Below are 23,161 nucleotides of genomic sequence, written 5' to 3'. Positions count from 1 at the left end.
CGAATAAAAAGTACAAAACAAACAAACATTTATTTAAAAAAATAAATATTTAGTAACATTATTGGCCTACACTACCATTCAAAACTTTGGGGTCAGTAATTTTCTTTTTTTAAATTAATACTTTTATTCAGAAAGAATGTGTTAAATTGATAAAACATGATAGTAAAGGGATTTTTAATAAATGCTGTTCTTTTTAACGTTTTATTAATCAATAAATCCTGAAAAAAGTATCACAGCTTCCAAAACAATATTAAGCAGCAAATCATTGATATTAAGAGTATAAAATCATCATATTATAATGATTTCTGAAGGGTCATGTGAGTAAAATAACACATGCATAACAACTACTGCAATAAAATATATTTATTTCACATGTTAACTATATTAGAAGTAATTGGAAAATGTATCAATATGCAAAAAAAAGAAATTTTTATCATTGTATATGATACAGTTGATAAAAAATTTCCCAAAATTACGTTGAGTTTCCAAATTGGAATCGTTCCAAAATTCACCAGATTAAGTTCCCGTGGAGATTTACCGGAAATGTTCCGCCCCTTTGCAACCCTAGTCCTGTCCAACATTATTTTCCAATAAATATCCAGTTTTTCCCAAATACTCCTGCCATTGGTTGGGTCTCGTTTCAGGCCGCCCCGATCTCAAGCGACCCTATTTATTTTCACAGCCTTTTGAAGGCTTACCGAAGTGAAAGGACAGCACAGGCCTGGAGTGATATCTTTGTATCTGAGTGCTTCCTGTTTTCATTGCAGGCTGACCCTCTTCTGAGCGGGAGACACACCGAGGGCGCCAACCCACTAATTGAGAGGATTGAAAGTTTGTCTCCATTAAACTGTTGGGTGACCCCGCGGCGATGACTACACTTCAGCACTGCTCTCCGTGAGCCCGGTGGAGCGCTCTTCTCTCTCCTGTTCATTAAATATGAAGTCTAATAGAGCAATTCACCCCACAGAGGAGTTTATCTTTCCGATAACATAAGCCCTGTGCCGTATGGGAAAGCTTACAGCAGCCAGCTGGGATTTCCTCCCGCTAATGGCGCTGGAAGAGATCCAGAGAGCTCCAGGAGGAAGAGCACATCTCTGGGGTTTCGGCTCCAGCGCATTCTGACCCGAACTCTCCGGTTCTGCGGAAGCACTTCAGTCCCATCTCTGGTGGCTTCGTCCTTTGCACCCCTCTGGGATTTGCCAATGCCCCGTTGGCTCAGATACCCCTTTTCCACCAAGGCATTGCTAGAGCTAGTTCGGAGCCAGAGCCTAGTTTCAAATCGGTTCTTTGTGTTTCCACACCCAAAGCCCCAGCTCCGAGCCAGGAGAAGTGGTTCTTAAGTAGCACCAAAACATTGCTGGGCTAGAACAGGGCTAGAGGTAAGAACCGATTCCGTCAGGCGCTGGGGGCGGAGTCAACAAGACCAACACAAACTGGAGATCCGCCATTGTTGAAATAGCAGCTAATGGAGCTAACAGCTGCTGCTCGTTTGTAATCTCCGTCTATACAAATTACGGCGAACTGCATGAATGCGTTGGATTCGCTGTGTTTGCGTTGTGTTTTGATGCCGATGTAGGATCGTAAAGCCATGTGAATCAATAGTAACGCAACGTTTGCATTGTTGATGGAAGGCTTGTTCGCAGCTGTGCTGTGCAGACCGATCGCCGTATGATAACCAGTCCAGCGAGGGCATATGACTCCTTATGCTTTTGATTCACTTGTGTGTTTTTTTTTAATATCATACATGGATCGTCTGCGCAGCGCTGATGCATCTCGAACAAGCCTGGTGTGTGTGTGTTCCCGCTGCCCAGGGTTGCCAGGTTTTCACAACAAAACCAATTGCTACTTAAAACAAGCCCAATCACGTTTCAAGGGGGCTTCCCCAGTAAAAATCACATTTGGGGGTAAATTATGTGTTTTTTTGGCATGGTTGCCTACTAAAATTCGCAATCCCGGGGCTAAATATCACATAATTGGGGTCGCTTCAACCCGCAGACATGAAAAACAGCCCGCGGCAACAGTGATGAAGTAGCCCAAGTCCGCGGGAAAACTGCAGACTTGGCAACACTGCAGTGCCTCGCAAGCGTTACTGAGAAAGATGAGACGTATACAGTGACGAAAGACATGGCTCTGTTGTGGCTCTCACCATGTGGAGAAGCAAACGGTTTTTAGAAGCTCCTCAGTCGAACCAACTATGAACTGGGACTAGCTCTGGCTCTGAACTAGCACCCAGTTCATTCTAGTGGAAAAGGGGTAATAGACGCTTCACCCATGTGAGGGTGTTCCTTGGGAGAGGGGGCCATCGATTTCATCCCACAATTGTAACTGTTAGCTGGCGCCTTGTTTTGGGGGATGGAAACGGGGGGGAGGGAAGGGGTTACGTCCTTTTGAGCCCCTCAGAATAGGTGACAATGGCTCAATGTTGAGAACATATGTAAAGGGACCCCCGCCGCTCATGGAAGAGCAGCTCCGCTTTGGCCCCGCGGTTGAGAAAATACAACCTCGCTGCTTTTCTTTTGCCCCCTCCAATGAATGGTTGAATGGAGAGCTGCCTCCACGGGCCATTCAGGGCCAAAGTCCCCATGAATTCACCCGCACACAAATGCATCCCGAACTGGAAAATACATTTGCTTAACAAATTAAAATAAAAGGCCTGATGTGTTAGTGTGTGTGGCACGGCCGCGCGGTGTAAAGGATTGCGCGGGGGGCAGCGGTTGGTACTTTGGGATAATTCAATTAAGTCTCTTTGGTCCCGAGGATGGAAAAAAAACAGAAAGGTGAATTATTCTTCGCCCACATAAAAGACTTCTGTATTTCACCTCTTAGGTTTTCAGGCCGTTTTAAGACAATTCTAAAGGAAACGGCAGTGCGTCTCTTGTGAATGTGGTGAATGGGCATCTCCTGAGCTGCCAGTAAAGACGCCTAATGATCTTTGAGGAAAGTGTGAAATTCCTGCGTGATATGGAGCCGAGTGAATGAAGTCTGTGGGTAAAAGCGGCGAGGTAGGTGGTGGGCTTCAGCGCTTTACACACAGGCCGTTCTGAGGGGAACCACAAATGAAAAGAGCGCAAGAATAAAGCCCGAGTGTCTTTGTCCATCAAATCGGGCCGGGCTGGAGTTGTTCCGATGAGGATGATGGCAGAGTTCAGCGCCTCTGATTATCCCTCCGCAGTTTCTAATGGATTTGCAGCCCTTTTAATTAGCCGTCGTCATTTAGCCTTGAGTTAGATCGTCGGGTCCCTCGCAGACACAGTCCTCCGTTCTCAGTTTCCTGTGGAGCACGTGCTCAGGGGCGGCAGCTCCTCCCTCAGAAACCCGACCCTTCCTGTCCTGATCGATATATCCTGAGCCGCGGATGATGTCGTGACATCAGAGAGGCCGATGCAACACGACCCAGCACGCCACCTCTCCAAACACACACACACACACACACAGCGCTCTCTCCTCGACAACTAGAGACTTACACTAAACTAGTGCTCATTTCATCTGCTATTTTTTCATTTAGTCTCAGTCTCAGTCAAATGTGCTTTTTAGTTTTTATCATCTTTAGCCAACCTTGTCCTGTTTTATGCCTGAGCATTTTAGTCTAGTTTTCGTCAATGAAAATGTAGTCAGATTTCCGTCCATTCTGCATTAATAATCCCCATTATTTTGCTCAAAATTGTAATCACAACAACTGTTGTCATTTGAGAAATGTATTTATTGTTGCACTTTCACCGATTAGTGTCGACCCGTACTTATGGTTTATTTGACCTCATCGAGTTTAATGGTTTATTATTGGCTATTTATCATATAGGCCAAATGGAAATATTCACATTACTTTAATGTTTTTCTATTAAAACAACAGCAGTTAAGTGCAGTTATTCTGCAAACACAATCGCAGATCGTCGAGAGATCATGTTTAGATTTATTACAGTTCATCACTGAAGGTTTGATGTCAGATTTAGACACGCAAACGGCACAAGAGACAGAACACACAAACTGAATGACACTTTCATTGAGCAGAAAATCTCAAATCGATTGCCAGATTGCAAAGTTTAAGTAAAACGCCGGATGTAATACGTGTTCTTTTAACAGAAAAGCGCTGATTGGGGGATTTAATGATTAAAATGTTCCCACAAAGTTGGGAGCATGAAATTGTCCAAAATGTCTTGGTGAAGCATTAAGAGTTTCTTTCACTGGAACTAACCCCACCCCATAATAAATCCCCCCCTCCACCAAACTTTACACTTGGCACAATGCAGTCAGGCAAGTCCCGTTCTCCTGGCAAACGCCAAACCCAGACTCGTCCATGGGATTGTCAGACAGAGAACACGTCTCCACTGCTCTAGGGTCCAGTGGTGGCGCGCTTTACCCCACTGCATCCCACGCTTGGCATTGCACTTGGTGATGTAAGGCTTGGATGAGCTGCCTGGCCATGGAAACGCTCAACGCTCCTCTTCCCCCCCCCGACAAAAACAAAGAGTGATTTTGGTCAAATTTGTATTTTTTTAGCTATGTTTCTGTTAGGACCACTATCGTCACAGATGATTGACTATTAGCATATAGTTTGGACTGGCGGTATGGTTCTGTTCTGGGCAGCCTAGCATGGATAAGAGCAGGGAGAGCAGTGATTAGGGTAAACAGAACAGAACCAACATAATGTCAATATTAAATGCACAACATAATTCGGGAATTTAGTCTGATTCAAGGGGAATCCTGACTGGATGAGAGGTGGAGCTGGGGATGGAGGAGGGTAAATGAGCTCTGGAGAACATGATATCTGCTGATAGTACTGAAGGAGCTTATATATGTGTGCTGTGATAGACGTCATGTTGACATGATCAGTCAGCTGATGCAAGTTTGACCTGCCAGAACTGACACTACGCTTGATTTTATTCTTGTATTTTTCCGTCAGCGATATTGCATGTTGATATTGTCACAGTTATCGTTTAAGGACGTTCGTTTCATCTCGTCTTAGTCACGGGACAAAAGGTCGTCAACGAACATTGTTCATCATATTTTCGCTGACGCAATTAACACTACAAAAATGGAACAATAGCACACTCGAATGTGTCGTGAATATCAGCTTGAGGAAGCAGTTCCTGCAAACTCGATATTGCTGAAGCTAATATCAAATGCCATTACACACACAAAATGCCTAAAAAATGTACTTCCGCTCTAAATGGAGTCAAACCAGGATCAACCGTTGCGTGTCATTGAGAAACACAACACAGTGGCGATTAAGTTGTAATCATTTAACCCAACCGCTGGGTTAAAACAACCCAATTGCTGGGTTAGTCCATTTTCAACCCCACTTGGGTTATTTTAACCCAGCATTTTTTAGAGTGTAGTGTGTGATCTTAACACGTGTGATTGGTTTTCCCAATCATAGATACAGAGAGAGCTCATGGAAAGACAGAGACTTACTGTGAGATGCTGGAAGAGCCATGCCCGCATGATGTTGGTGGCGACCTTGGGGAAGATGCCCCGTTTTTTCTGTCGCTTTTTGTCCTTGTCTGGATCGTCATCGTCGCCCGTGCCGGGTGAGGCCACGCTGTTGTCTAAACCATCTCCTGGATGAAAGGAGAGCTTTTAGAAACGTGCTGCACAATCTTACACACACTGACATACAGAATATAACAGAGAGATGAAAACGCGATCCCCTTCCCGCGCCTCATTTGCATATCCCGAGCTGATGTCCGTGTGTGAGGGCAGGTCAGGTCTCTTCATAACCTACTTCCCAGACTTACTTTCTTTCTCCTCTGCCATTAATTGTGCATTAGCAAAAATTATTTACTTTAAAAAGTCAGTTATTTTTTCTTGGCCTTGGGCGAAAATGCCTTGAAAGCCTTCCTTCAGGGCATCTAAATTATGTATCTGAAAAACTCCTGCACTACGCCGCGATATTCTACAAATTTACACTCGCACGTCGCTCTGTTTTTGGGGAGACATCAATCACAAGCACTTATATAGGCAATAATCACGCATTAATATTTCAACTAATCACTTTAAAAAGGAGGAAAGAGAACAGATCCGATGGGTGGCGTAATGAAATGCAAAATACATGAAGAATACAAGGACGGTTGAAAGCCTCTCTGTTTTTAATCTATTGTGTTTCTCATCGGCCTCGCCGCGTGGATTCGTGCTGGCGATGGGAAAGCTCACAGGTGAAAGCTCACTGTATGATTATTGAAATGAGCTGATGACATGACCGTTTTCCGCAGAATGGCTGTACGGCCGAATAAAATTATGCTGCATTATTTTCCTGTTTAACACTGTGAAGCTGCTTTGAAACAATCTGCATTGTTAAAAGCGCTATATAAATAAGGTTGACTTGACTTGAGGTGTAGGGGTCCGTCCTGTCGTAACGACGTTCGGAAACTGGACAAACACAGGCTAGTGTATTAATTTGCTCTAATGCCAGTGTGTGTTTGGGAGCGTACACTTGTCTTGTTGTGGTGTGTTATGAGTGGACCACAGTGAGCAGTCCAGGCCAAAAGGTGGCCAGATTAATTTTATTGACGTTTCCATTTTCACTGCAACACGATAGCCCACTGCTGGAGTGACCCGCGTGTATTTACAGACTGAGTCCTCGCTTCATTACCCTACAGCCCCTGACCGCTCGAGGTGAAACCAGACACACACAGACACTCGCTGATAACCAGATCTATACGTGCACAAATTAAACGTCTGCAGATCAGTGTGTTTCCAACAGATCTAGATCAGTGCGTAATGCAATTTAACGACAGAGAATGAAATGTACACAAACTTGCTTAACAGGGGCTTCTGTCTTTAGCTGATACCAATAATCTAGCCAGCTAAAAAATGATTACTCTATCGCTAGTGAAAATATGCCCTCGCACACACACACATGACAGTGAGTCAAAGGAGTGGAAATAATCAAAAAAATGATGCGACGGGATTAGTGCAGTGAAACAGAGACAGACACGGAGAGAGGAGAAGAAAAGAAAAAGAAAGGGCAAACTTGCTCATTACATGTGAAGCTGCTAATCTACATGGCCCCCTCGCTCACTGGTTAGTGCTGCAGCGCCGCAGGGCGAATCGTCCCAAACGCTAATGGCCTCTGACTGTTCCCTGGCAACTCTGCCATTTGAACCTGTGCGGATGTGAACTCCGGCACAAAACATGAGGACGACACGAGGAGAAGAGGAGAGGGGGAAGGGGAAGTATCCCATCATGCACCTCTGAGACGGGGGCAGATGAGGGGGGGGTGGCTATTAGGAGACGCCCAAAGGCCTCCGGGAGACGAGGTGCTGCAGTCTCGCCCCAGGCACTTTTGGAAAAGCAGTACCCTTGGAGAAGGAAAAAACATGCCCTCTCTCTCTCTCTCTCGCTCCATATCTGCCTCTATCTGGCTCAAACGTGTCCACCATGTGCATTGGAAAAAACATACAGAGCGATGTTTTGTTTTTCTGCAATATGTATGCCAGATTTCAGCAGATAAATAGCTCTATCATTCTAGAATCATTTTGTAGGGGAGTGAATCTGCATATATAGATACAATTGAAATAAGCAGTGCTTTACGTTTTACCGGTAAATCTAACAGTATTCTCTGTATAAATGTAATCTAACCATTTATCTTTGTTAAAGCTACAGAAGTAATTTTCTCTTTCTCGTTTGTGGTTTGATCAGCAAACATCTGTGGGTTTATTAGGCTGCTGTCACTTTAAGACAAATGTACGGATCCAATATAATGACACGTATCCAGTTTTTCACATCATACCGACTGTGTTTACGAGGATACTTGCCGAGACGGGCGTTTTCGAGTTCATTTTGCGTGTCCGTTTCTGCTCAAAGGGATAGTTCACCCAAAAATAAAAATTAGCCCATGATTTACTCACCCCCAAGTCATCCAAGGTGTGTATGACATTCTTCTTTCAGACGAATAAAATCTGAGTTATATTACAAAAGTCCAGGCTAATCCAAGCTTTAGAATTTGATTCATAGTTGCTCTGTTTTTGAAGTCCATAAAAAGTGCATCTGTCCGTCATATAACTGCTCCAGCGGCTCTGGGGTGTTAATAAAGGCCTTCTGAAGCGAATCGATGAGTTTGTGTAAGAAAAAATTCATATTTATAACTTTATCAAGTAAACTTTCGACTGACAACTCTCAACTATCATAAATGTATTATTAGTAATAATATGCATTGCTGAGGACTTCATTTGGACAACTTTAAAGGAGATTTTCTCAATATTTAGACTTTTTTGCACCCTCAGATTCCAGATTTTCTAATATTGTCCAATCCTAACAAACCAAACATCAATGGAAAGCTCATTTATTCAGCTTTATATGACGTATAAAACTCAATTTCAAAAAAATGGACCCTTATTTTGTGGTCCAGGGTCATGAATGTTCGGTAGACATTAAAGCAGAGCCGCATTGCTTTGGAGACTTCAGAAGTAGACCGAAGCTGTGCTGACGATAAGAGGGCGTGTGATTATATAACACATGTAATCACAATGGGAACGGAGTAGGCTGAAGCTTTGTCTTGAGGAGAGGCGCAGTCACAGAGTTGTTTGGCCCGGACGTTTGTTTCAGGCTAATGGGGCATGAGCGTGGAGGCTGAGCTTAAAGACTCTAATTACGGAGACGGCGTCCACAGGACGGTTCCTGCTTCTCACAGAGCTCCTGGTGGAGAGCAGTGATCCAGACCGCTGATCTCACCCACAAACACAGGGGTCAGTGCGGAGAGCGTCCACCCTCAACCCTGCGCCTAATGCGGCTACTCATTTTCACTAGTCCTCTCATCCAGAAAAGTGGTCAGGAGGTCAGTGTTTACTTATGGTAATGACGCACATTTGAGACTAGTCAACCACTACAGGGCTTGACTTCTTCCCAAGATGCTTCCCAAAACTTTAGGTGCGCAAATAACTCTTCTAGCCAAACTAGTGTTATTTTAGTATCACTGAGATATAGTTAATATTTTGAATTCTGCTTTCATTTTCAGTTTAGTTAAAGGTTTTAGTAAATCTGTTGTTTTTTAGCCTTGCACTACTCAAAGAACACACATCACACTCAAGCAGGAGTTAATTTAGCGCTGAATAACCTACACACACACACACTCGTCCCGGACAGCTGCGCTCTCACACTCGTTGTCGGCGTGTTGTTTTCCTGCAGATGTAATGTGCGGTTGTTTGCACTGAAGAACTAAAGCTTCTCTTGTGCTTGTAAATGAAGTGGAATAAAACGCTTTAATTAGATGTCTTGTATGAGGAAGCAGCTTAATAATACACACACACACACACATTCATCTCAGTGTCTCGTCAAGAATGAGGCATAATTCAGAATCTCCAAATCCTGAGCTGAGAAAATTCAAATGTGTGTGGAACGGGAGGCCTCACGGGACCAAAATGAACAAACCGACCTGGCGAACGACCGGAGAAAATAAAAGGTTGAAGATGATAATCACATGCCAATAGTGTTTGAGAAGAGCCCGCATGTAGCGCTTGAGTAATTACACGTGTAATTAACCTGCTACCTGTAACGCCAATTATCCCATTACATCATAAACAGGGCCTTGGAGGGGCCGCGTCTGATCGTAGCGCTGCCTTCCCATCTCTTCATTAGTCTGCTAATCACTCTGATGAGTTTATGAGACATTAAGTGTTTCCTGCATCTCTGAGCTTCTGGCCCGTGTGAAAGACAATCACAGGGAAACAGCATCCCGAGAGACGGTTTAAAGGAAGCTGCTGTACGTGAACCTATGCTGTAAGGACAACTAATACAACACTAATGCAGAAAGACCGGCACGTTTGCTGTCGCTGCGAGCGTGTGCGAGGGAGCGTCTGCAGTCCAGAAACAATGAGATCTTCTTTGAGAAGGAGGGGGAGTGAGTTTTGTTGTGATGCCATTGGGCGTCTGGTGAAAGCCTAGAGATTTCACACACCCATTACACCCCTAAACACACCCCAGCACACGCTACACGGCTCACCGACCCCGCGCTCTTCCTGCAGCCTGTCGTCCAAATCAAATTACAATAATTGGCCCCAGAGGTTATTGAGGTGCATCCGAGTCTATTCTCCCTCTCTCCAGTCAGTATCATCACGCTTTGAAGCTTGTATTAAGATAGAGAGCGAATAATGACTGCGCACATGAGGGCCACTGGAGGAGCCGTGGCGCTTTCACACCGCAGTCATTAGAGAGTTAATTACTAAGATAATTACAACAGCAAATTACATCAATTTTCACCAAAACAGGAATTCTATGAGCAGAGAGAAAGCTGTGCTGAACAGAATCCAGAGAGGGGATCAAATGCCCCTTTTCCACCAGCATGAACCAGGTGCTAGTTCAGAGTCAGTGCTAGTGCCAGTTCGGAGTTGGTTCGACTGAACCGGTTTGCCTTTCCATGGGCTAGAGAGCCAGTCTTACGTCACTGTATACAGCGGGAAACACACACACACCAGGCGTGTTTGAGATACATCGGCGCTGTGCAGACCGATCCGCGTATGATCACCGCAAGAGCGATTCATAAGGAGTCGTGTGCTCTCGCTGTACTTTGATGCATCTCGAACAAGCCTTCCGTCAACAATGCCGTACGTTGCATCACTATTGATGCACATGGCTTTACGATCCTACATCAGCATCAAAACACAGCGAATCCAATGCATTCGTGCAGCTCGCCGTGATTTGTATAGATGGAGATTACAATCGAGCAGCTATTAGCTCCATTAGCTGCTATTTCAAAAATGGCGGTCACAAGTTTGTGTTGGTTAGACTCCCCCTGAAACTGCCTCATCGACACATCATCCTCAATAAACCCGTCTCAGGCGTGTTGCCTCCGATCTTTCAAATATTCCGATCTATTATGACCCCTGGCCTGTAAAGTTGTCAGAATAATAATCATACGCTGTTTGTTAATTGGCCAGAGGAGAACTGCCCCCCCGACTGAGCCTGGTTTCTCCAAGGTTTATTTTTCTCCATTCTGCTCCTGATGGGGTTTTGGTTTCCTTGCCACTGTCGCTTCTGGCTTGGCGTGCTCAGTTGGGGACACTAAATTTTTAAACTAAATATCCAAATAAATCTAATTATTAAACTAAATGAAGCATATAAACTAAATTACTGATCTAATTACTGATCTAAAGCCCACATTGTCACTGTATGATAATTGAAATGAGCTGATGACATCAGCGTTTTCTCCAGAACGGCTGTACGGCTGGATAAAATTCTGTTGCATTATTTTCCTGTTTAACACTGTGAAGCTGTTTTGAAACAATCTGCATTGTTAAAAGCGCTATATAAATAAAGTTGACTTGACTTGGTCTTGTTGGCCACGGTAGCCCCTGACGCAAGCAGTTCTCACTTCTAGACCAGCAATGCTTTGGTGCTACTTAAGAACCACTTTTCCTGGTTCAGAGCTGGTGCTTTGGGTCTCCTAAACCAACTAGGCTCTGGCTCCGAACCAGCACTCAAACTGCCTTGGTGGAAAAGGGGTAAAAGTCTTGCTTTAAAGGCGAGAGGGTCCGATTCGACACATCAGCACACTAAACCTGTATTTACGGAGATTCTCCACTCTCAATTGCCCTTCAGACAAACACAGACACCTTGGAGTTATTACGCACGCTCTGCTCCGCCTACCAGAGCCGGGCATCAGACGCCGGGCTTAAAGGGGCACACGGCGACCATTAGGACACCAGACACACAGAGAGGCAGACGAATTAAAGCTTCTACACCAACAAGTCAACCATCAGATCACGGGCTCTGTTCGGCAGGCCTCTCTCATCAGCCGCCTGCCCTGAACTTTCACTCACAAATGTCCTGGAGGCACAGAACAAAGCAAGCAGAACTGATTGCTGCGCCGCGGCCCCACTCTGTTCCGCTGCGTTCTGACTCTGTTTGGCTTCCTAATGAGCTCACTAAAAACCCAATTCATCACCCATAGCCCCTTCTCAACCCTACTTGAAATGCAGTTTGGAGGAGTGCTCAAGGGTGGGGCGGGGTGTCGGCGATGGGGCGGGCCGTGGACGGGCGACAGTTCAGTCCCTTTCACTTTAGGAATGTGTGCCTCTCTCCAGCAGAGATTTCCACATTAATACCCTTCCTCATCCCTGGGAAGACTGGAATTTGGTGGGAAGGGAATGCGGCGGAGGGGCTCTGCCCAGATGGAGATACAGTTTAGGAAGGCCGATGTGTGTGCGCGAGAGAGAGAGAAAGAAAGGGGTGTGTGGGGCATAAAGTCCCTGAGTTCCTCATTACACGCGGTCAGAGCGATTCCTCAGGGCACCTGAGCTGAAAGCAGGAGATTAAAGCATTGATGAAGCCTCCGTTTAAAATGCAGCTGTTTTATTCTGCTTTGGTAATTAATTCTTTTTCCGATACTGTATTGATTAAGCGCAACCCCTGATGAAGTTCAAACTGTGAAGAGCCCCCCCCCCATGGGCCCCGGCTACCTCATCGCAGAGTCAATGAAAACTTCCTCTGGTTCTCTCTCTCTCTTGCATGCACACGTGCAGTTTGCACTCATGAATTAGTCAGCGTTCTGTTGGCTGCAGCTGTCCCGCTGTCCGGGGCTGGGTATGGCCAACTATTGATACACGGAGCAACTCAATACGTCCTGGGTTGTGATTGAAAAATTGCACGTATTCAGATGTTGCGATCAAATGGATCATACGCAAGCAGGAGCGTCCTCTGAAGGTAGGAACACCTCCAGAGCTCTTCTCTGCAGCAGCTGTGAGCTCCCATCAGCCCAGCGGCCCCTCTGGGGACCCAACTAGCAGAGAAATCAGATACTGCTTTACAAGAGCGGGAGAAGCTCGCGTCTTATCCAGACACTTCTACCAGCTCCTTTACAAGTCAATAACCGCGGCCCGCTGTCCTTCCCACAGACATTCCCTGTGTTCAAGCACTCTTCCACAAATGTAAAAAATAATGAGCAGAACTGCATTAACGGAGAGAGAGAGAGAGAGAGAGAGAGAGAGAGACTTGATGAGTTTTCTATCGGCTGTCTCTTGTGTTTTAGGTAAACTCAGACGCCTGTTCCAGTTGAACAGGGTGAATTCAGTTCTAAACAAAAGTGCCTGGATTCCTTCGCATATAGGAAGATGCTCATTCCTAACTAATGTTTCCCAGCAGCAGGTTCAGATTACAGCCTGGCATCCGTGGAGTTTCTGTAAGTCATTGTCTTACATGGCTTGAATGCTCCATTGGTCTTTGTAAAACAAAGACGTTTTGGGAAACAGTCGCCAGGCGTGGAGTACGAATGCAGTTTTTTAAATGAATTCATCGTCCTTTGCCCCTGAATTAGTCCAAAAACACGTCTCGAATCTACGAGCAGCCTTATGTCTGTCTGCTTCTTCAAAGCTGTTATCTGCTCTGCTTTCGCCCTCTGTGTATTTTTTTTCCGTCTCACTCTTTTTTGGCTTTTTATTGATTTTTCAATTTTCTCTTCCTGTAAAAACTCAACAGCAGATGCAGCCGTTCCCCTTAAGCTCCTGAGCGGAGGCAACGACTTCAACCATCGGGAAAATCAAAGGCAGCGAGAGAGACCGAGAAAAACAGCTTCTGTCTTCACTGTAATGCACGTGTTGCACACATCGAGGGAAGAGGGGCGAATTCAGTGGAAGCGGACTGCGCTCCGACCCGGCGACCCCGGCGAGACGTGAGCGGCCCGATGGAGTGCGAGGCGAACCGAAGATCTCCAGCCAAAGGTCGCTCTCGCCTCCGGAAACCGCGGGGAACGTGACTCGTTTAGCCGCACCGCGATGCGCTTGGACGCCGGCCCACCCAACAGCAGGTGCTGTGAACAGTGGCTCCTCATCAGGCCAGCCTAACCTCTCCCGCACCGAGCTGCTCTTTACTCATAAAGAAGGAAAACGATCTCATGGGCATCTGAGGAGCAACGCAGACCGCGAGGCCTTTGAGGAAGAAACAAAACCGATCTGACGCGCTTCGGCCGGCTCTGCCTGTCTCCCTCTTGTTCTGTCTCTCTCTCTCTGTTTCCTAATAGCGCTGGAGTTTGTCCTGCGGGCCGTGTGAGGGCTAAAGGCAGCATTCCCTCACTTCAGAGCGCTTCTGAGGGTCGGCGGGTCGGATTCGCAGATGTCTCCCGCAGACAGTCTGTTGTCTGAGGACCGCGGCCCAGCGAGAAACACACAATGCAGGCCTGACCCCGCAACACCGCTAAACACAGCATTGTTTGGTTTTGTGCTTTGTCTACACTTGCGTTTTCCCTCATGACTACTAAAGCTTTTCCACTGGAGGATGTCGAATGTGGAAAATCGGCTGCTATCGCGAGATGCCATTGTTTGGTATTTCATTTCAGACATCTAAACGGTCTCTCCTTAAACTTCCTCCAATTGTTTCAAGAGATTAAGTCATTTTAGACTGAGGGGACGGGGAGAGATGCTTCCAAGAAGAAAAAGAAGGAAACAGCGGGTATGACGGAATAGCTTCATGAGGCGAAAGATGAGTATTGCTGCGCTGCCCCAATTAAAAACAAATGGAACCAAGAACTACCCATTGGGAACATACGTCTCAGGAGTGAGAAAGTCAAATTAACTCTAGCTCCTGGTGTTATTGGGCCTGTTTACACCTGGCCACTTCATGCGTTTTCTCTGATGGGATAGATCTGCGATTGTTAAAAGACCAGGTGTAAATACCCTCTGGATTTAATGGATTTAACCACTTCAGGAGGTGATCCAGTCAAACCTGAACAGGTCTAAATGCATCTGGTTGTTGAAACCACATGTGATCAATGCGTCTCGCGGGTATATCTGTTCCAATGGCCAACAATACATTGTACGGGTCAAAATTATCAATTTTTCTTTTTTGCTAAAAATCATTAGGATATTAAGATCATGTTCCATGAAGATATTTGGTGAATTTTCATATCATAAATGTATTATTAGTAGTAATATGCATTGCTAAGGACTTTATTTGGACAACTTTAAAGGAGATTTTCTCAATATTTAGATGCATTGATGCATAGATTGCACCCTCAGATTCCAGATTTTCAAATATTGTCCCATCCCAACAAACCAAACAGCAATGGAAAGATGATTTATTCAGCTTTATATGATGTATAAATCTCAATTTAAACAAATTAAGACTGGTTTTGTGGTCCAGGGTCACATATGCAATTTTTCTCCTCCCAACCATGCTAAAATATAAGCGTGCGAGAGCGTGGTATAAGGTGATGGGAACTCCATTAAATCTGCATATAGCGCAAACTGAAGATCTGTTTTGTATCTGACCAAGTGTCAATGAAACGTTTTGATAAATCAGACAGATATCTGATCAGTAAAAACGCATGAAGATCATCTGAAATGATCACCTAGGTCAGCCATGAGTCCTCCACAATTGGCCGCAAACTCTGGTATGAAACACCCACTCAATTCTGAGTCCCGTCTTACATTTGATTTCGTGTTTCCCTATGAAATGTGTTTTGAGATCAGAGGAAAGGAAGAGAGGAGGCAGCGTTTAACATTCAACTGCCTTAAAACATGGCAAGTGTGTAATTGGAGCTACCTGAACAGACCAGGAGGCAGAGTTTGAACAGCAGCCTCGTTTCCTCATGCTTTTTTAATGGCGCATGTGTGCGTGAGTACAAGCCTCCATTCTGAAATTGATAACATTCTAAATGAATTATCATGATGCATAATGAGCGTTATCTCGGCCTCCTCCCTGAAGCCCGCAGCCCTGCGTGGCACGTTGATTTGTTTTGTTGCACATTAGCCTCCGTTCTTCTAGAGAGCTCACCGCTCCAGGCGTGCAAATAAGAAATTATCCTTGCTGACTAACACTCCTAATACCTCCTTAGGGTAATTAGAAATTATTAGACGGCTGCCTCCAATAACGAGAGCTAATAGCACTAACCGCCGTCAAACCCCTCCATCCCCATCTCCTCCAACAGAACGTCAGGACGGACAGACAGACGGACGGGTGGATGGTCGGGTGCTCTTCCTCGACACGCTCCCCCATGCTCGACGACTCATTACGGCACACGAGGGAGCGGAAATCAGACTATAAAATGAGCTTATCTGCAATAATGCCCAAAAAGATTTGCATAAATACGTTAGCGGTGCTTGGGAAGGCAGCATCTCTTTCTCATCCGCCCACTCATTCGAGAGATACCTGTAGGGCATCTGCGGCGTGACGCGCTTGAGAGACCACACCGCCAAACGCTAGCCCTTCACGAGCATCACAGCGAGGATGCGGGAGGGATTAGGGCCCCTACGGCCCCTCTGACCAACACAATAGAGGATACAGCAGGACAAGCCCAATGTCTACGGTACTGAGCGCCATCTTTAACAGCTTCTTTTACGCACAGAACACACTTCAATCCGAGCTCCCACACGGGCATATTCAGTATTCAGTCCATTTTATCAGGAAATTCAAACGATAAATGCCGTTTTGCGGCTCTGTAATGTGGCGTGACTGATCACTGTACGTCATAGTCACAGAATAAACATGAGTGAACATCTGAAGGTATGTTGAGGATACACACGCACTGACGCGCATCATATGTGGTGTAATCGCTCAGTATCTCAACGGTGGAAAGACGTCAATAAAACAGCTGGAGAACATCACATGACCTCAGGAGTACTTCAGTGTCCACAGCTGTGAGTTCACTAGAGAAATCAACTCTTTCACTCAATAAATGACCTATATTAGCAGTTATATTCATTATATTAGCAGTTATATTAGCCGTTATATTCATTATATTAGCCGTTATATTCATTATATTAGCAGTTATATTCATTATATTAGCCGTTATATTCATTATATTAGCTGTTATATTCATTATATTAGCTGTTATATTCATTATATTAGCAGTTATATTAGCCGTTATATTCATTATATTAGCAGTTATATTAGCCGTTATATTCATTATATTAGCCGTTATATTCATTATATTAGCAGTTATATTCATTATATTAGCAGTTATATTAGCCGTTATATTCATTATATTAGCCGTTATATTCATTATATTAGCAGTTATATTCATTATATTAGCCGTTATATTCATTATATTAGCCGTTATATTCATTATATTAGCAGTTATATTCATTATATTAGCCGTTATATTAGCCGTTATATTCATTATATTAGCCGTTATATTCATTATATTAGCAGTTATATTAGCCGTTATATTCATTATATTAGCCGTTATATTCATTATATTAGCAGTTATATTCATTATATTAGCAGTTATATTAGCCGTTATATTCATTATATTAGCCGTTATATTCATTATATTAGCAGTTATATTCATTATATTAGCCGTTATATTCATTATATTAGCCGTTATATTCATTATATTAGCAGTTATATTCATTATATTAGCCGTTATATTCATTATATTAGCCGTTATATTCGTTATATTAGCATATTTTCATTATATTAGCCATTATATTCATCATATTAGCCGTTATATTCATCATATTAGCCATTATATTCGCCGTTATATTCATTATATTAGCCGTTATATTCATTATATTAGCCGTTATATTCGTTATATTAGCATATTTTCATTATATTAGCCATTATATTCATCATATTAGCCGTTATATTCATCATATTAGCCATTATATTAGCAGTTATATTCATTATATTAGCCGTTATATTCATTATATTAGCTGTTATATTCATTATATTAGTCTATATATTCATTATATTAGCCTTTATATTCATTATATTAGTCTATATATTCATTATATTAGCCGTTATATTCATTATATTAGTCTATATATTCATTATATTAGTCTATATATTCACTATATTAGCCGTTATATTCATTATATTAGTCTATATATTCATTATATTAGTCTATATATTCATTATATTAGTCTATATATTCATTATATTAGTCTATATATTCATGATATTAGCCTATATATTCACTATATTAGTCTATATATTCATTATATTAGCCTATATATTCACTATATTAGTCTATATATTCATTATATTAGCTGTTATATTCATTATTTTAGTCTATATATTCATGATATTAGCCGTTATATTCACTATATTAGCATATATTCATTATATTAGTCTATATATTCACTATATTAGCATATATTCATTATATTAGTCTATATATTCATTATATTAGTATTCATTATATTAGTCTATATATTCATTATATTAGTCTATATATTTATTATATTAATATTCATTATATTCCACTGAACCTGTGACTGATGTCTGGATTATTAATGTGTGTTTAAATAAATGACAGACACTGTGTATAAATGATTATATTTCAACAACGAATTGGAGTAAAAACATCATTTTATAATTAGATTTAGAAGTTATTGCAAAAACTGCTTTATGTGAAGTTGACATGTTTGCACACAATGTGTTTGAGTGTTGATTATTATATCTGAACATGAATATCAGCTGAATTTATGCTCATAGTTTGGGCTCTGTGCTTTAATATTATAGTAATGTGTGAGTAAGAGCTCACTATAGTTCACAGCATTATCTTTAAGACACTTTGAGTTATAATTGAGTTCAGTTTAGGACAGACACAATGTGTTCAGTAACCACTGTTTAATTAAAGTACATGAGAGCTATCTTATATTAGTTTTCTCTGCCCTGCTGCACCGAACCGTCAGTTTTGTGTTTTACCATTCTAATGTTGGCTTGGTTTCCTGCTGTCTGGGTCCCATCAGAACAGGCCTGGGCCACTTCTGCGGGTCACGACCCAGCGGTTTCGACCTCAGTAACCCCTCACCAGCTCAGAAACAAGCCTCAGACTCTCCTGAGAGCAGAAGCGCTCATGCCATCGGGGAAAAACTAGTGTGATGGGATTATCACCTCTTAAGGGTGACTTCTTGGCTGACCCCCTGAGGCACAGCGTGCTAAAACAAGAGCCCGAAAAACACTCAGCGGCGTCGTTTAAAGGGCCAGCGCGGGGTAAATCAAGCCGCTAGAGTTGAGCAGACTCTTCTCCAGTGTGTTATCGGGACCTGTGCTGCTTACAGATAAGAGTTTGTTCAAAACTAATCACACTAAATTCAGCTGAATAATGACTGAGTTGTTTGTGGGAGCCAGCTAGAGAGCCAGCATTAAACACAAGTACATAAACACACACACACACACACACACACACACACACACACACACACACACACACACACACACACACACACACACACACACACACACACACACACACACACACACACACACACACACATATATGTGCAAGAGTCCAAGTGCACTGCAAAAAATGCTTTTCTTACTTAGTATTTTTGTCTTGTTTTCAGTCCAAATATCTAAAAAATCTTACATTAAGAAACATTTACTAGACAAGCAAAAGTTTTTGTCTTGAAAATAACTCAAAATTAAGGGAGTTTTTGCTTAAAATAAGCAAAATAATCTGCCAATGGGGTAAGCAAAATAATCTTAATTCAAACAGAAAACACTGCTTACCCCATTGGCAGATTATTTTACTTATTTTAAGCAAAAACTCCCTTAATTTTGAGTTATTTTTCCCCAAAACAAGACAAAACTGTGGCTTGTCTAGTAAATGCTTCTTAATGTAAGATTTTTCAGATATTTGGACTGAAAACAAGACAAAAATACTAAGTAAGAAAAGCATTTTTTGCAGTGTGAAATTCTGTCTGTGTGAGCCTGAACTTTTTTCTCTTTCTGGCATAAACTTCGCCATTACAGACGAGAATAAAGTCTGATATCTCAGTCGGTCCAGACCTGCCACAACAACTCTGTGTGTGTGTGTGTGTGTGTGTGTGTGTGTGTGTGTGTGTGTGTGTGTGTGTGTGTGTGTGTGTGTGTGTGTGTGTGTGTGTGTGCCTGAGGGCAACAACTGATATTTTCCAAAGAAAGGCTGTGGAAAAGGGCAGACGATTCCTGCACACTCCAGCCAGTTAAAGGAAATCTCCCCACCGGTGAACTGATGTTGAACAGAAAGAGTGTGTTTGACCAGATGACACTGAACACACTCATGTGTGTAAAGATATATGATGGACTGAGGGCTTCATTAACTCATTAACACTGGACAGACACACAGCTGTCGTCTGTTAGCAGTGGATTCACACAGACAGGACGGATCAACTCTTCTGTAATCACTGATATTAAGTCCAATTTACTTCCCCAATGCACAGCTCTACAAAACCATACGGCTGTATCTATAACGCCTCAGTGCTTTATCACAGAGCTGAGAGATATGACAAAAACACTTTTATTTTTGTTCCAGTTTTAGTTTCAGTTACTGATATACACACACATACACACACGTATATTATGCATCTGAAACGGACAGCTTTTCTCTAACTCGCCGGAGAGTGTGTTACCAGTCTGTCTCTCTGTCACGGGCTTTCCGCTCTTTTAGGAACTCACGCTTGTCCTGTCTTGCGGGTGTTGAGAGTGAACAAGCGCTTCAAGCGTGAACATAATTGAAAGAATGTGAGAAATGAGGCGTCTGTTCTGCTGGCTGGGGTGAAAGGTCACTGCGCTCTGCAGGACGACTGCATTACTGCACCGGGAAACATGTCTCTACCCCTCATCGCTACTGTCCCGTCTCACTCTCTCTGTGGCGTATCAACTCAATCTGACCTGTCTCACTCTCTCTGTGGCGTATCAATTCAATCGGACCTGTCTCACTCTCTCTGTGGCGTATCAATTCAATCGGACCTGTCTCACTCTCTCTGTGGCGTATCAACTCAATCTGACCTGTCTCACTCTCTCTGTGGCGTATCACCTCAATCTGACCTGTCTCACTCTATCTGTGGCGTATCAACTCAATCTGACCTGTCTCACTCTCTCTGTGGCGTATCAACTCAATCTGACCTGTCTCACTCTCTCTGTGGCGTATCAATTCAATCTGACCTGTCTCACTCTCTCTGTGGCGTATCAACTCAATCTGACCTGTCTCACTCTCTCTGTGGCGTATCACCTCAATCTGACCTGTCTCACTCTATCTGTGGCGTATCAACTCAATCTGACCTGTCTCACTCTCTCTGTGGCGTATCAACTCAATCTGACCTGTCTCACTCTATCTGTGGCGTATCAATTCAATCGGACCTGTCTCACTCTCTCTGTGGCGTATCAACTCAATCTGACCTGTCTCACTCTCTCTGTGGCGTATCAACTCAATCTGACCTGTCTCACTCTCTCTGGGGCGTATCAATTCAATCGGACCTGTCTCACTCTCTCTGTGGCGTATCAACTCAATCTGACCTGTCTTACTCTCTCTGTGGCGTATCAACTCAATCTGACCTGTCTTACTCTCTCTGTGGCGTATCAACTCAATCTGACCTGTCTCACTCTCTCTGTCCCATCTCACTCTATGTCACCGTCTCACTCTATGTCACCGTCTCACTCTATGTCCCATCTAACTATCTGTCCCATCTCACTCTCTGTCCCATCTTACTCTTTGTTCCGTCTCACTCTCTCTGTCCCATCTCACTCTCTGTCCCATCTCACTCTCTGTCCCATCTCCCTCTCTGTCCCATCTTACTCTCTGTCCCATCTCACTCGCTGACCTGTTTCACTCTCTGACCAGTTTTACTCTCTGTCCCATCTCACTCTATGTCCCGTCTCACTCTCTGATCCATCTCACTCTATGTCCCATCTCACTCTTTGACCTGTATCAATTCAATATGACCTGTCTCACTCTCTGTCATGTCTCACTCTCTGTCCTGTCTCATTCTCTGTACCGTCTCACTCTCTGACATATCTCACTCTCTCTTGCCTGTCTCACTCTCTCTGTCCCGTCTCACTCACTCTCTGTCCTGTCTCATTCTCTGTATCGTCTCACTCTCTGACTTGTCTCACTCTCTCTTTCCCATCTCACTCTCTGTCCCATCTCACTCTCTGGCCCTTCTCCATTACATCTCACTCTCTCTTTCCTGTCTCACTCTCTCTGTCCCATCCCACTCTCTCTGTCCCTTCTCACTCTCTCTTGCCTGTCTCACTCTCTGGCCCGTCTCATTCTCTCTTGCCTGTCTCACTCTCTCTGTACCGTCTCACTCTCTCTGTCCTGTCTCATTCTCTGTACCGTCTCACTCTCTCTGTCCTGTCTCATTCTCTGTACCGTCTCTCTCTCTGACATGTCTTACTCTCTCTGTCCCATCTCACTCTCTCTGTACCGTCTCACTCTCTGGCCTGTCTCACTCGCTGGCCCTTCTCCATTCCATCTCACTCTCTTTTCCATCTCACTCTCTCTTTCCTGTCTCACTCTCTGTTCCGTCTCACTCTCTCTTGCCTGTCTCACTCACTCTCTCTGTCCCGTTTCACTCTCTGTCCTGTCTCATTCTCTGTACCATCTCACTCTCTGACATGTCTCATTCTCTCTGTCCCATCTCACTCTCTGGTGCATCTCACTCTCTGACCCTACTCCATTCCATCTCACTCTCTGACCTGTCTCACTCTCCATTCCGTCTCACTCTCGGACCTGTCTCACTCTCTGACCTGTCTCACTCTCTGTTTCATCTCACTCTCTGTTCCATCTCACTCTCTCTGTCCTGTCTCACTCTCTCCTGTGTTTGGGCCGGGCCGCTGTGAGGCAGTTCTGTGCTGTGCTGTAAGCATGTTAGCCAGTATCGAGCGGCTACTGGATCCAGTGTGAGAGAGTGGATAACTGGAGAACAGCTCACTGGTGCTTCAGCCTGATCAATACCTCTCTCTCTCTCTCTCTCTCTCTGCTTCATTATAAACACACACACCATGGATGGCACCAGAGCCTTTCATCAGTACTGATATTTAAAAGGGTCTAATGATCCTCCATGAGTACATCAGTAGTAGAGTATCTCATATATCAGTGCTGGTTGTGTTTAGTGTGCACTCTGAGCGTCTGATCCTCACCCTGTTCGCTGCTGTTGTCTCCGCTCTGAGACGCGTGTCCTCCGCTCGAGGGTCCCGGCGTGCCGGCCGAGTGTGTGGATGTGGCGTCATCATGATCTCTCCAGGAAGCGGGATTCTGGAGAGAGAGAGAGAGAGAGAGAGAGAGAGGATCAACCTTCACCATCACACACTCACAGTCAAGCCACAGAAGTTCTCAAAGTTTACACTCTGCAATGATATAAGGGCAATTCTTAGACTATGGGCACTTTCATGTCCTTTGATCATATTTTATAAAAAACATTTAATTTTGACAAATTCACACTTTCATAGTTACATTTACAATGAAAGTACTTTAGGAACGTTTTACCGGTAGTCTATAATGATTTTTTTCACCTTTTTAAACATCATT

General features: G+C 43.7%; 1 protein-coding gene across 4 annotated transcripts in view; it reads right to left on the bottom strand.

Annotated features, from left to right (window-relative positions):
* The window catches only part of meis2a (Meis homeobox 2a), a 79,483-nt gene that overhangs the window by 47,438 nt on the left and 8,884 nt on the right, over nt 1–23,161 (bottom strand). For all 4 annotated transcript variants that reach the window (XM_079833267.1, XM_079833269.1, XM_079833270.1 and 1 more), the window contains exons 7-8: nt 22,774–22,888; nt 5,410–5,555 (exon numbers count right to left, since the gene is read on the bottom strand). In XM_079833267.1, coding sequence (XP_079689393.1) covers nt 5,410–5,555; nt 22,774–22,888 — 261 coding nt within the window. The remainder of the gene's footprint in view (nt 1–5,409; nt 5,556–22,773; nt 22,889–23,161) is intronic.

Source organism: Gobio gobio, assembly GCF_949357685.1.
Source record: "Gobio gobio genome assembly, chromosome: 13".
Classification (NCBI taxonomy): Eukaryota; Metazoa; Chordata; class Actinopteri; order Cypriniformes; family Gobionidae; genus Gobio; species Gobio gobio.
Note: the sequence above shows the minus strand (reverse complement) of the source record. Positions and strands in the feature narration are given on the sequence as shown.